Source organism: Saimiri boliviensis, chromosome 11 (genome assembly GCF_048565385.1).
Source record: "Saimiri boliviensis isolate mSaiBol1 chromosome 11, mSaiBol1.pri, whole genome shotgun sequence".
NCBI lineage: Eukaryota > Metazoa > Chordata > Mammalia > Primates > Cebidae > Saimiri > Saimiri boliviensis.
In genome coordinates this window covers 118,501,587-118,516,372 of record NC_133459.1, presented here as the reverse complement: position 1 = coordinate 118,516,372, position 14,786 = coordinate 118,501,587, and the positions used below count along the sequence as shown (strand labels likewise).

At 36.5% G+C, this 14,786-nt stretch overlaps 1 protein-coding gene across 1 annotated transcript in view; it reads right to left on the bottom strand.

Moving 5' to 3' along the window:
- Positions 1-14,786, bottom strand: part of LOC101029695 (helicase for meiosis 1) — a 177,957-nt gene that overhangs the window by 57,412 nt on the left and 105,759 nt on the right. The window contains exons 14-18 of the mRNA XM_074381443.1: positions 4,282-4,325; positions 4,077-4,178; positions 3,529-3,674; positions 3,217-3,311; positions 2,500-2,633 (exon numbers count right to left, since the gene is read on the bottom strand). Of these exons, the coding sequence (XP_074237544.1) occupies positions 2,500-2,633; positions 3,217-3,311; positions 3,529-3,674; positions 4,077-4,178; positions 4,282-4,325 (521 nt within the window). The remainder of the gene's footprint in view (positions 1-2,499; positions 2,634-3,216; positions 3,312-3,528; positions 3,675-4,076; positions 4,179-4,281; positions 4,326-14,786) is intronic.

Here is a 14,786-nt window from a genome sequence, read left to right as displayed (position 1 = left end):
GATCACTTAAATGGGTGATACATAAGTAAGTGGAATATTATTTAGCTATTAAAAAAAGCTTCCAGGCAGGCATGGTGGCTTACAGATACAATCCCAGCACTTTGGGAGGGTAAGCCGGGAGGATCATTTGAGCCCAGGAGTTCCAGACCTGCCTGCGTAGCACAGGGAGACCCTGCTTCTACATTTTTTTTTTTTTCAAAAGTTAGCCAAGTGTGCTGGCATGTGCCTGTAGTACCAGCTATTCAGGAGGCTACAGTGAGAAGATCGCTTGAGCCCAGAAGGTTGAAGCTGCAGTAAGCTGTGATCACACCATTGTACTTCAGCCTGGGCAGCAGAGCAACAGCCTGTCTCAAAAAAGCTTCCAAGACATACTAAGAGAAAATGAATACGCAGAAGACTAAACTAATGGAGGTTTAAAAAAATATGCCCACAAGGCCAGGTGCGGTGGCTCATGCCTGTAATCCTAGCATTTTCGGAGGCCAAGGCAGGTGGATCACTTGAGATCAGGAGTTTGAAACCAGCCTGGTCAACATGGCAAAGCCCCATATCTGCTAAAAATACAAAAAAATAGCCAGGTGTGGTGGCACATGCCTGTATTCCCAGCTACTCAGAGATGTAAGGCAGAGAACTGCTTGAAGCTGGGAGGCAGATGTCACAGTGAGCCGAGATTGTGCCACTGCACTCCTGCCTGGGCTACAAAGCGAGACTGTCTCAAAAAAAAATTTTTTTTCCACAAATTATTTGATACTCTGCCCTCTAAGAGATGAACTTAATCCCTGTCACCTTCATATAACCAGGACTCAGTTGAGTTGCTTCTAAAAAACAGAATGAAGCAGAAGTAATGATGTGTGACTTCAGAGACAAAGTGATAAGAAGATACTGCTGCTTCTGATTTAGTCTGTCTCTGTCCCTGTCTCTCTGTCTCTCCCTCTCTGCCTCTCTCTTTCTCTTGGGTCATTCATTCTTAGGAAGGTTGGCTACTATGCTATGAGGAAAGATCCACCTGGCAAAAAAGACTGAGGCCTGCCAACAGCTGTGAAACTGAGGCCTCTACCCTATAGCTCCGCGAGTGAGATAACTTAGAAGTGAACCTTCAAGCCCCAGGAAAGGCTTCAGATGACTGCAGCCCTAGCTAACATCTTGTTGCAATACAGCCTCTGACCCAGAGCCACTTAAGACACTCCCAGATTCCTCACCCATATAAGCTGTGTGAGATAATAAAATCTGGTTGTTTCTAGATGACTTGTTTTGGGGTAATTTGTTACAAAGCAATAGAAAACTAATGCAGTATGCCACCAGTTGTGTTTAAAAGGTGGGAAAATAAAATTACACTTTCTTATTTACTTTTACATGCAAAAAAAATTATATAAAAAAGGGTATACTAATGATTACAGAACTAGGGGAGGGAAAGGGGAGATGGGGAATTGAACAACTGTGTGGGTGGGAATACGTATGGAAGACTTTTAGCTGTATATATTCCTTTACTTTATGATTTCTGAGCTAAGTAAATATATTACCTAGTTGAAAAACAAATTTTTAAGTGATATGAATATTTATACAGATATTCTTTTAATATAGGCTTATTATTTTTTTTTTTTTTTGAGACGGAGTTTCACTCGTAACTGAGGCTGGAGTGCAATGGTGCGATCTTGGCTTACCGCAACCTCCACCTCCTGGGTTCAGGCAATTCTCCTGCCTCAGCCTCCTGAGTAGCTGGGATTACAGGCACATGCCACCATGCCCAGCTAACTTTTTGTATTTTTAGTAGAGACGGGGTTTCACCGTGTTGACCAGGATGGTCTCGATCTCTTGACCTCGTGATCCACCCGCCTCGGCCTCCCAAAGTGCTGGGATTACAAGCTTGAGCCACTGTGCCCGGCCCAATATAGGCTTATATTAATTCATCTTTGAGATCTGAAAGTTTTGAACCTCTTGCATTAGAATGATACTGTAATGAGTTAGGCTTTAATCTGGTACTCAACAACTCCAGGTATAGGTTAAAATAACCTATACCACATGAAAAAACCTCTGGTAGCCACATAACCAGATGTGGGTTAGCTTTAGAAGCAAGATGAAAATTGCAGCAGCAAAAATAGTACTATATACTTTCATTTCTTATAAATTAAAAACTAAACAGTCATAAAACTCAGAATAAGTGAGCAGTTGAACACCAAATACAGACAAAATTCAAAACTTTTTATAACTTTAACTTATTTTCAATGATTTATTCATTTCTGTTTTTATCAGAGCTGAACTTTTTTCTACTAGGTTTATTTTTAATGGTGCTGATTTCAAAAGTTATTGAAACACTAAAAGTAAAACAGATAAAAATTTCTCAGTTTGCCTACTATTGTCTCTAAATGTATTTGGGACTGTTGGTACCTTTTATTTTTATTTTCTATTAGTTTCTGTAATCTATCTATTCTGTAACTTATTAATATAAATACAGGCCTAGCTGGCTTGAAAAAATTACTACTTTTCCAAGTCAAAGTAACAAACCGTAATGAGATGGATTTTTCAAGGCTCTGATATAAAGCAAAGTTGATCGTATCCATTCCAAAGCAATATTCACATCCGTGATGGTATGCAGTACTATTTCTGCATTTAAATGCTCAATAAGATGTCTGTGCAAACTAATGAAAAAAAACTTTGCATTACAAATATGCATTTCAATGCCATAACTCAAACTTTTCAAAGTTAATAATATATAATATACCCATTGCTACTTTACTAATTCATGAAATATAACTTAATTTCCAAAAACATAAAAGAAGAGCTTAAAAAGTCAGTTCAACTTTTTAAAAGGCTTCAGATATATCTCTCTACTCTATGGCTATAGAAGACAGACTATTGCTTTAACAAAAGTTAAAGCATAAATTATATCCTACTTTCTCCAAAACAGAATACATTAAATACCTTACTAATAGGTCCCAGACTGCCTCTATTATTAAATTAAAATAAGATGTGAAAATGACACTTCTCCTCTATTACAAATTAGGGTTATAAACAAGAATACATGCTTGCCAAGAAATACCACTGAATAAAACTACTACCTTTTAAAAAAATATATAAACTTTCTAGTTAAATTGTTGAAAACTTTCCAGAAGATGGCCTTAAAAAAAAAATCTCCAAACCAAATTTTCTTTTGATATTTTAAAAGGAAATAAAATAAGCTATATTAGCATCAGTATCTTTTTGGAACATTTTCTGTATTACCTGCTTTCTACAGTGTCTCTACAAGCTAACATCTGAATGTATTTGTCTCTTGTACTTGATCGAGTCATGATAACTGCAGTGGCTGTAGTGTCAAACTGGGGAAAAAAAAAACAGGGACATTTAGTGAAGAAGAGCACATCTTGGTACCAGTCCTCTGCAATAACTCGAGACTTTAATTGTATATTAAATAGTCTCTCACTAATATTACTTTTAGCCTGATATAATTACGACATGCTAATCAAAAAATATCAAAAATGGCTTTTTGTTTTTATCATGTTTTTAAGTATAAAAAGCAAAGTTATTGTCACTTACTTGAGGTCGACCAGCTCTACCAATCATCTGTAGAATATCTGTTTCACTGTACTCTTGAAACAGTCCTCCAGCATAATGCATTGTAGATTTTATAACTACTAGGTGAGCAGGCAAATTTACTCCCATAGCTAAAGTACTGGTAGTAACTGCATCAGATTAAGACATAGTAATTTCAATCCATTTAACTTTATTGCTTCAGAAAGACTTTTTTAAATAAAAGACATTCTTATAAATATAATAAAAACTCATATATAAGAAATTTAGAAAAGAAAAAAGAACATTACAAGCTAAAATAGTAACACACCTTAAATCCAAAAACCTATTAAATTATTGTTTTTCAAATTACACTATGTTCAGTAATATGATAAACAACTAAATACTGCCAGAGAATTTACTGTGGCATCTACATGCATAGGTTAACCACTTAATTTTAGATTATCAGAAGAAAAGCAGAAACAAGCAGTATACTCGAGATTTTTCTTTTCTTCCTCTTAGAAATAATTTTCCAAAATATTTTATAGTATCCACAAAAAATATGTTTTACTTACAAAGAACTGGTAAATCTCCAACACTAAAAGCTCCCTCAACTACTTTTCTATCTGACAGCTCCATACCAGCATGATGATAAGCAGCGCCATCTTTTAAGATATCTGTAGCAGAAATGTATCACCTGTTACTATTAATATTTCATCAATAATTGTCACCTTTTATCTATATGTGAAAACGCTATTCAAAAATTATCTCTAAACCTACCTCTCAGTTTTGAATCTCTTACAGAATATGCATACTTCTGTAACCTATTTAAAAATATCATAAAATTATTGGGTTACTCCTAGTAACATTAGAGAACTCTGAAATGTTTTTATTAATTATTTTAAAACAAGAGATAATCAAAAAATTTTCTCAATATCAATATCTGAAAACTATCTTTAAGAAGTAGAAAATATCTAAGTTTCATATTCAAAAGTCCCTAAACTTATCAGCTATAATATTAAAGCTCACTTTTAAACCAAGAATTTGGAAAACTCATTTTCCACAAGAAAAAAACATAATTGGTGATTTGAGTTAGATATAAGTCTACTCTCATAATTTCTCTAAAAAATTCTGTAGAAAGTAACAATTTCTAAAACTACTATATCACAAGTAAGCCAAACAAAACAAAACAAAACAAACATGGTAATAAACAATAGTTGTTTGCAGTGCTGTGAGACATGGTATTTAAGAAAACTAGGTTGGGAGGAAGCAAGATGATCGACTAGAGATGCCTAATGCTCATCCTCCTCCCCCAAAAAGGAGCAAAACAATGAATAAACAACTTAACTACATTTTGACCAGACTGACTAAAGGAAAGTGCCTCTCTATAAATTTGAAACAGATTATTATTCTACCAGTTGTGCAGACATCAATACAGAGACACAGGAAACATATAAAAAAAAAATGCATACACACACAAGAAACACAACACCCCCAAATGAACACAATAATTCTCCAGTAACTGATTCCAAAAAAGCCAGAAATTTTTAAATTGCCTAAAAAGGAATTCAAAGTAATGATTCTAAGGAAACTCAATGAGATACAAGAGAATACAGATATACAGTGCAATGAAATCAGGAAAACAATTCATTATCTGCAAAGGAAAGTCATTCAAAAAGAACCAAACAGAAATCTTGGAGCTAAAGAATTAAATTAATAAAATAAAAAACAGAGAGCTTCAACAGCAAACCAGAACAAGCAGAATAAAGAATCTGTGAAATAAAGTTAGGTTTCTGAAATAGCCTAGTCAGAGGGAAAAAAAAGAAAATAATAAAAAAGAGTGAAGAAAGCCCATAGGACTTATGGGACACCATTAAACAAACAAGTATTCATATTATGGGGGTTCCAGAAGGAGAATAATAAGGAAAGGGCATAGAAAGTTTATTTAACAAAATAATTGCTGAAAACTTCCCAAGTCTTGGGAGATATGTGGACATCCAGTTCCATAAATCTCAAAATCCCCAAAAATGTTCAAACCCAAAAAGGTCCTCATTGAGGCACACTATAATCAAAATACCAAAAGTCAAAGACAAAAAGAGCATTTTAAAAGCAGTTAGAGAAAAGTGTCAAGTGATTTATAGGGGAATCTCCATTAGACTATCAGTGGATTTCTCAGCAGACACCTTGCAGGCCAGGAGGGAATGAGATGATATACTTGAAGTCCTAAAAGAAGACAATATTGCCAGTCAACAAGACCACATAAAGCAAAGCTGTTCATCAGAAATGAGGAGAAATAAAGTCTCTGCCATATAAATAAAAGCTGAGGAAATTCACCAATAGACCTGCCTTGTAAGAAATGATTAAAGCAGTTATTTTACTAGAGACAAAAGAATAATAATTAGTATCATGAAAACCTATGAAAGCATAAAACACACTGGTAGAGGTAAATACATAGTCAAATTAAAAATGTGCAACTACCGTAATAGTGGTGTGTAGGTCTTTCAAATCTCTAATATGAAGGTAAAAAGCCAAAATGGTCAAAAATAGAGCTACAATGAATGGTTAAGGAATACTAAATATAAAAAGATGTAAACTGTGTCAACAAACATAAATTATGGTGAAAGGGCAAAAATGTAGAGTATTTGTATGTGACTGTGACTGAGGTTCAGTTGTTACCAGGTTAAAATAGTCTATTACAACTATAAGATATTTTATGTAAGCCTTGTGGTAACTGCAAAGCAAAAAGCTACAGGAGATACAAATGAGAAAGGAAAGGAATCAAAGCTCAGCACTACAGAAAAATGACAAATCACAAACTTACATAACAAAAGGAAGAAAGGAACAACAGATCTACCAAACTGGAAAACAATTAAAATAGCAGGAGTAAGTCCTTATCTATCAATGAATCAAATTCTGAAGGTAAATGAATCAAATTCTCCAGTCAAGACACAGAGTGTCTAAATTGATAGAAAAGAAACAAAAACAAGATCTAACTATATGCTGCCTACCAGAGATCCAACCATCCTAGCTAAGAACACAGGCTGAAAGTGAAGGGGTAGAAGAAAACATTCTATATAAACAGTAACCAAAAGAGAGCCGGGTGGCTATTCTTACATAAGATAAAACAGACTTCAAGTCAAAAACTGTTACAAGAGGCAAAGAAGGTCATAATTTGATGATAAAGGGGTCACTTCATTAAGAGCGCATAGGAATTGTAAATATATAACCACCCAACGCTGAAGCACTTGAATTTGAATCAGGAAGAAATACAAAGCTTAAACAGACCAATAACACATAATAAGACTAAAGTAGTAATGAAAATCTTCCAACAAGGAAAAGCCGAGAACCAGATGGCATCACAATTGAATTCTATCAAACATTCTAAGAAGAATTATTACCAATACTTCATAAACTATTCCCAAAAAATAGAGCTAGAAGGAATACTTCCAAACATATTTTTTGAGGCTACTATCACTTTGATACCTAGGCCACATAAAGACACTGCAAGAAAACTATAGGCCAGTTATCTCTGATGAACACTGATACAAAAATTCTCAAAAAAATATAAGCAAACTTAATTCAACAACACATCAAAAAAGATTATACATCATGGCCAAGTGGATTTATTCCTGGCAAGCAAGGCTGGTTTAATACATGCAAATCAACCACTGTGAAATACCACATTATAAATGAAAGATAAAAAACACAAGATCATCTCAATTGGTGCAGAAAAAGCATTTGACAATTCAACATCCTTTCTTGATAAAATTTTTTAACATACAGGCATATAAGGAAAACTTCTCAACTAACATAACAAAGGCCATTTATGAAAAACCCATAGCCAACATCATCATCAATGGGAAACAACTGAAAGCTTTTCCACTAAGATACAGCACAAGGCAAGGATGCCCACTTTCACCACTTCTACTCAACATAGTACTGGAAGTGCTAGTAAGACCAATCAGATAAGAAAAAAAAAAAAGAGAGAGAATTCAAATTCGAAAGGAAGAAGTAAAATTATCTTTATTTGCAGAAAACATTATCTTACACGTAAAAAAACTCAGACTCATTAAAAAAACTGTTAGAACTAATAATTCAGTGAAGTTGGAGGATTCAAAATCAACATACAGAGATTAGTAGCATTTTTAAATACAAATAATCTAGCTGAAAAAGAAATCTAGAAAACAATCTAGATCCTATTTATAATAGCATCAAAAAATAAAATGCTTGCGAATAAATTTAATTAAGGAGGTAAAGTACACTGAAAGCTACAAAACAATGGTGACAGAAATTGAAGACAAAAATAAATGGAAAGATATCCTGTGCTCATGAATTGAAAGAATTAATATTGTTAAAATGCCCATACTACCCAAAGCAGTAGAGATTCAATAAAATCTCTATCAGAATTCCAGTGGCATCGTTCACAGAAATAGAAAAAAAAAATCATAAAATCAGTATGGATATACAATAAACCCTGAATAGCAACAGCAAAACTGAGAAGAGAAAGTTGGAGGTACACTTTCTGATTTAAAATTACACTACAGGCCAAGCATGGTGGCTTACACCTGTAATCTTAGCACTTGGGGAGGCTGAGGCGGGCAGATTATGAAGTCAGGAGATCAAGACCATCCTGGCTAACACGGTGAAACCCCGTCTCTACTAAAAATAAAAAATATTAGCCAAACATGGTGACACATGCCTGTATTCCCAGCTACTCGGGAGGCTGAGACAGGAGAATCACTTGAACCTGGAAGGCAGAGGTTGCAGTGAGCTGAGATTGCGCCACTGCACACAGCCTGGGTAATAGCACAAGACTCCATCTCAAAAAAAAAAAAAAAAAAAAAAATTATACTACAAACCTGGACTAACCAAAACAATACAGCACTCGTATAGTAACAGAAACACAGACAAATGGAACAGAACAGAGAACCCAGAAATAAGTCCAAACATATACAGTTTTCCATCAGGGCACCAAGAAAAATGGGAAAACAATAGTTTCTTCCATAAATGAGGCTGGAAAAATAATTTCCATATGCAAAAGAATAAAACTGTACCCTTATCTTATATCATACACAAAATCAACTAAAAGATCGACAAAAGATCTAAATATAAGACCTGAAACCACAGAACTTCTAGAAAAGAACATAGGGGCAAAGCACCTTGATATTGGCCTTGGCGATGAAATTTTGGGATATCATACCCAAAGCAAAAATAAATAAATGGGAATACATTAAAGTAAAAAGCTTCTGCAAAGCAAAGGAAGCAATCATCAAAATAAAAAGACAATCTATGGACTAGAAAAAAAAATCTGGAAACCACATATCTGATAAGGGGTTAATATCCAAAATTTATAAAGAACTCTTACAAATTAATAGCATTAAAAAGCCAATTTAAAAGTCAGCAAATGATCTGAAAGAACAATTCTTTTTTTTTTTTTTTTTTCCTTTTTTTCTTTTTTGAGACGGAGTTTCGCTCTTGTCACCCAGGCTGGAGTGCAATGGCGCGATCTCAGCTCACCGCAACCTCCACCTCCTGGGCTCAGGCAATTCTCCTGCCTCAGCCTCCTGAGTAGCTGGGATTACAGGCACACGCCACCACGCCCAGCTAGTTTTTTGTATTTTTAGTAGAGACGGGGTTTCACCATGTTGACCAGGATGGTCTTGATCTCTCGACCTCGTGATCCACCTGCCTCGGCCTCCCAAAGTGCTGGGATTACAGGCTTGAGCCACCGCGCCCGGCCTGAAAGAACAATTCTCCAAAGAAAACATAAAAATAGATCCATCCATGATAGCCTATTAAAAGTAGCTGCAGCCTACAACACTCACAGAGAGGAATGAAAACGGGTGAGTGAATTCAGCACCTTTAACTGAAATATCCATATTCTCACATCGGGACTGACTAGGCAAACATAACTCATGGATAATGAAGAAAGTGTTGGGGGTAGGGGGCATTATGGCCCACCCGGGGGTGGCATGGAGCCAAAGGAACCACCACTCTCAGTCCAGGGAACCAATGAGTGATGGTGCAACACCACTCAAGAAACCATACTTCTCCCACAGATCTTTGCAGTCCATGGATAAGAAGTTCTCCTAGTGTGCCCATGCCACTGGGGTCTTGGGTCAGATACATAGAGCTATGTGGAGTCTTGAGAGAGCAGACATTCAGGCACACACGGAGATCCAGGAGTTTTACATACTCTGGCCCCAGGATCCCTAGTAAGACGAGAAATCCATTGGTACATATCTCTAGGCAGGGGGCTGAATCCAGGAAGCCAAGAAACATTATTCTGTGGGCACCACTTTCATGGCACCTTGCAAGCTAAGATCTACTGGCTTGGAATCCCAGCCAGCCAATGGCAGTGGGTTGTAGTCCACCAGAGATGGGTCTGAGTTCCTGTGGGCAGGAGCAGCCGCCATCTCTGTGCTTCGATTGATTCAGCAGCTCCAGCCTGTCAGCTTTGGAGAAGACAGGTAGTCCAGACACGGAATGGTCCCCCACAGTGCAGCATACCTGCTCTACCAAAAAGCAGTCAGACTGCTTCTTTGGTCAGGTCCCAGATCCCATTCCACTAACTGGGTGAGACATCCCAACTGGAGTTTCCAGCCACCTTCTACAGGTACAGATGGACTGGCAACAGGTCAGTACTCCCCTGCAATGGAGCTTCTAGAGGAAGTAGCTAGTTGTCATCTTGGCTGTTTCACAGCCTTCACTGGTGATACTACCAGGGAAGGGAGAAACTGAGGAAAATAGGGTTTGGAGCAGACCTCCAGCAAACTGTAGCAGTCCTACAGGCCTGTTTAAAGCAAAACAAACAAACAGAAAACAAGAACATCAACAAAAAAGACCCCCCAAAAAACCTCATTCAAAGGTCAGCAACCTCAAGATCAAAGGCTGAAAACTCCAAAAGTCATAGTGTCTCTTCTCCAAATGACTACAACACCTCTCCAGCAAGGGCACAGAACTAGGCTGAGACTGAGACAGCTGAACTGGCAGACGTAGGCTACAGAAGGTAGGTAATAACAAACTTCACTGAGCTAAAGGAGCATGTTACAACCCAATGCAAAAATGGTAAGAATCATGATAAAACAATACAGGAGCTGATAGCCAGAAGAGCCAGTTTAGAGAGAAACATAACTGATCTGATGGAGCTGAGAAACACAACATGAGAACTTCACAATGCAATAACAAGTATCAATAGCAGAACAGACCAAGTAAAGGAAAGAATCTCTGGGCTAGAAGATTATCTTTCTGAAAAAGAATAAACAAAACCTCCAAGAAATATGGGATTAAGTAAAGAGACCAAACTTACGACTGATTGGTATCTGAAAGAAACGGAGAGAATGAAACCACATTGGAAAACATACATCAGGAGAACTTCCAGGAGAACTTCCCCAATCTAGCAAGACAGACCAACATGCAAATTCAGGAAATCCAGAGAACCCAAGTAATACACTCCACACAAAGATAAACCCCAAGACACGTAATTGTCAGATTCTCTAATGTTAAAATGAAAGAAAAATGTTAAGGGCAGCCAGAGAAAGTCAGGTCACCTACAAAGGAAAACTCATCAGATTAACAGCAAAGCTCTCGGCATAAAATCTATAAGCCAGCAGAGATTGGGGGCCAATATTCAACATTCTTAAAGAAAAGAATTTCCAACCCAGAATTTCATATCTGGCCAAACTAAGCTTCACAAGTAAAGGAGAAATAAGGTTCTTTTCAGAGAAGCAAATGCTGAGGGAATTTGTCACCAAGAGGTCTGCCTTGCAAGAGTTCCTGAAGGAAGCACTAAATATGGAAAGAAAAGCCATTACCAGCCACTACAAAAACACACTGAAGTACACAGACCAGTGACACTGTGAAGCAACCATATGAACAAATCTACAAAATAACCAGCTAGTATCATGATGACAGGATCAAATTCACACATAACAATACTAATTGTAACTCAAATTGTAAATGGGCTAAATGTCCCAATTAAAAGGCACAGGATGGCAAGATAGATAAAGAGCCAAGAACCACTGGTATTCTGTCTTCAAGAGATCCATCTCTCATGAAAAGACACACACAGACTCAAAATAAAGGGATGAAGGAAAACTTATGAAGCAAATGGAAAACAGAAAAAAGCAGGGGTTGCAATCCCAGTGTACAACAAAATAGACTTTAAACCAACAAAGACCAACAAAGATCAAAAAAGACAAAGAAGGGCATTACATAATGGTAAAAGGTTCAATTCAACAAGAAGAACTAACTATCCTAAATATATATGCACCTAATACAGGGTCACCCAGATTCATAAAGCAAGTTATTAGTGATCTACAAAGAGACTCAGACTCCAACACAATAAGAATGGAGACTTTAACAGCCTATTGACACTATTAGACAGATCACTGAGACAGAAAATTAACAAAGATATTCAGGACCTGAACTCAGCTCTGGATCAAGTGGACCTGATAGATAGCTACAGAACTCTCCACTGAAATTCAACAGAATATACATCATTCTCATAGTTACATGGCATCTACCCTAAAACTGATCATGTAATTGGAAGTAAAACATTTCTCAGCAAATGCAAAAGAACGGAAATCATTAAGTCTCTGAGACTACAGTGCAATCAAGTTAGAACTCAAGATTAAGAAATACGCTCAAAACTACACAACTACATGAAAACTGAACAACCTGCTCCTGAATGACTCTTGGATAAATAATGAAATTAAGGCAGATATCAAGAAGTTCTTCAAAACTAATAAAAACAAAGAGACAATGTACCAGAATCTCTGGAACACACTTAAAGCAGCATTAAGAGAGAAATTTATAGCACTAAATTCCCCCATCAAAAAGCCAGGAAGATCTCAAGTTAACAACCTAACATCTCAACTAAAAGAACTAGAGAACCAAGAGCAAAGAAACCCCAAAGCTAGCAGAAGACAAGAAATAAAAAAGATCGGAGCTGAACTGAAGGAGACAGAGGCATGAAAAACCCTTCAAAAAAACTACTGAATCCAGGAGCTAGTTTTTTGAAAAAATTAATACACTAGATAAACCATTAGCTAGACTGATAAAGAAGAAAGGAGAGAAGGATCAAGTAAACACAATCAGAAATGATACAAGGGATATCACCACTGACCCCACAGAAATACAAATGACCATCAGAGAATACCATGAAGACCTCTACCCACATAAACTAGAAAATCTAAAAGAAATGAATAAAATCTTGGACACATACACCCTTCCAAGACTGAACCAGGAAAAAATTGAATCCCTGAATAGACCAATAATGAGTTCTGGAATTGAGGCAGTAATAACCACCTTACCAACCGAAAAAAGCCCAGGACCAGACAAATCCACAGCTGAATTTTACCAGAGGTACAAAGAAGAATTGGCACCATTTCTACTCAAACTATTCCAAAAAATTGAAGAAGGCACTCCTCCCTAACTCATTTATGAGGCCAGCATCTGGAAGAGATACAACAAAAAAAGAAAACTTCCGGCCAATATCCCTGATGAACACTGATGTAAAAAGTCTCAAAAAATACTGACAAACTGAATCCAGTGGCACATCAAAAAGCTTAACCACCGTGATCAAGTTGGCTTCATCCCTAGGATGCAAGGTTGGTTCAACACGCACAAATCAATAAATGTGATTCATCACGTAAACAGAATTAAAGACATTATTATCTCAATAGATGCAGAAAAGACCTTTGATAAAATTCAACACTCCTTCATGTTAAAAATTCTCAACAAACCAGGTATTGAAGTAACATACCTCAAAATAATAAGAGCCATATACGACAAATCCATAGCCAATATCATATTGAATGGGCAAAAACTGGAATCATTTCCCTTGAAAACTGGCAAAAGACAAGGATGCTTTCCTCCACCACTCCTACTCAACATAGTATTGGAAGTTCTGGCAAGGGCAATCAGGCAAGAGAAAGAAATAAATGGTATTTAAATAAGAAGAGAGGAAGTCAAATTATCTTTGTTTGCAGATGACATGATCCTATATTTAGAAAATCTCATCATCTCAGCCCAAAAGCTTCTTAAGCTATTAAGCAATTTCAGCAGTCTCAGGATACAAAATCAATGTATAAAAATCTCTAGCTTTCCTATACAACAGGCAAGCAGAGAGCCAAACAGTGAATTAATTCGCCTTCACAATTGCTACAAAAAGAACAAAATACCTAGGATACAGCTAATGAGTGAAGTAAAGAACCTTTCCAAGGGGAACTACAAACCACTGCTCAAAGAACTCAAAGAGGATACAAACAAATAGAGAAACATTCCATCCTCATGGATAGGAAGAACCAATATTGTGAAAATGGCCATACTACCCAAAGTAATTTATAGATTCAATGCTATTCCCACTAAACTACCTACACAGAATAAGAAAAAAAAAACTATTTTAAAATTAATATGGAACCAAAAAGGAGCCCAAATAGCTGAGAAGATCCTAAGCAAAAAAAAAAAAAAAAACAAAGCTGGAGGTATCACACTACCCAACTTCAAGTTATACTACAAAGCTACAGTAACCAAAACAGCATGAGACTGGTAAAAGAACAGACACATAGACCAAGGGAACAGAATAGAGAACTTGGAAATAAGACCACACACCTACAAACATGGATCTTCAACAAATCTGACTAAAGCAAGCAATGGGGAAAGGACACCCTATTTAATAAATGGTGCTAGGAGAGCTGGGTAGCCATATGCAGAAAATTGAAACTGGACCCCTTCCTTACATCCTACATAAAAATTAACTCAAGATGGATTCCAGACTTAAATGTAAAACCCAAAATTATAAAAACCCTAGAAGAAAATCTAGGCAATGTCATTCAGGACACAGGCATGGGCAATTATTTAATGATGAAAATATCAAAAGCAATTGCAACAAAAGCAAAAATTGACAAATGGCATCTAACTAAAATAAAGAGCTTCTGCATAGCAAAAGAAACTATCATTAAAGTGAACAGATCACCTACAGGAGAAAATTTCTCCAATCTATCCATTTGATAAAGGTCTAATATCCAGAGTCTACAAGGAACTTAAACAAATTTACAAGAAAAAAATCCCATTAAAAAGTGGGCAATGGACATGAACAGATACTTCTCAAAAGATAACATACATGCAGCCAACAAACATTATGAAAAAAAGCTCAACATCACTGATCATTAGAGAAATGTAAATCAAAACCACAGTGAGATACCATCTCGTGCCAGTCAGAATGACTATTAAAAAGTCAAAAAACAACAGATAGAGAATAAAACAGTAGTTATCAGAGGCAG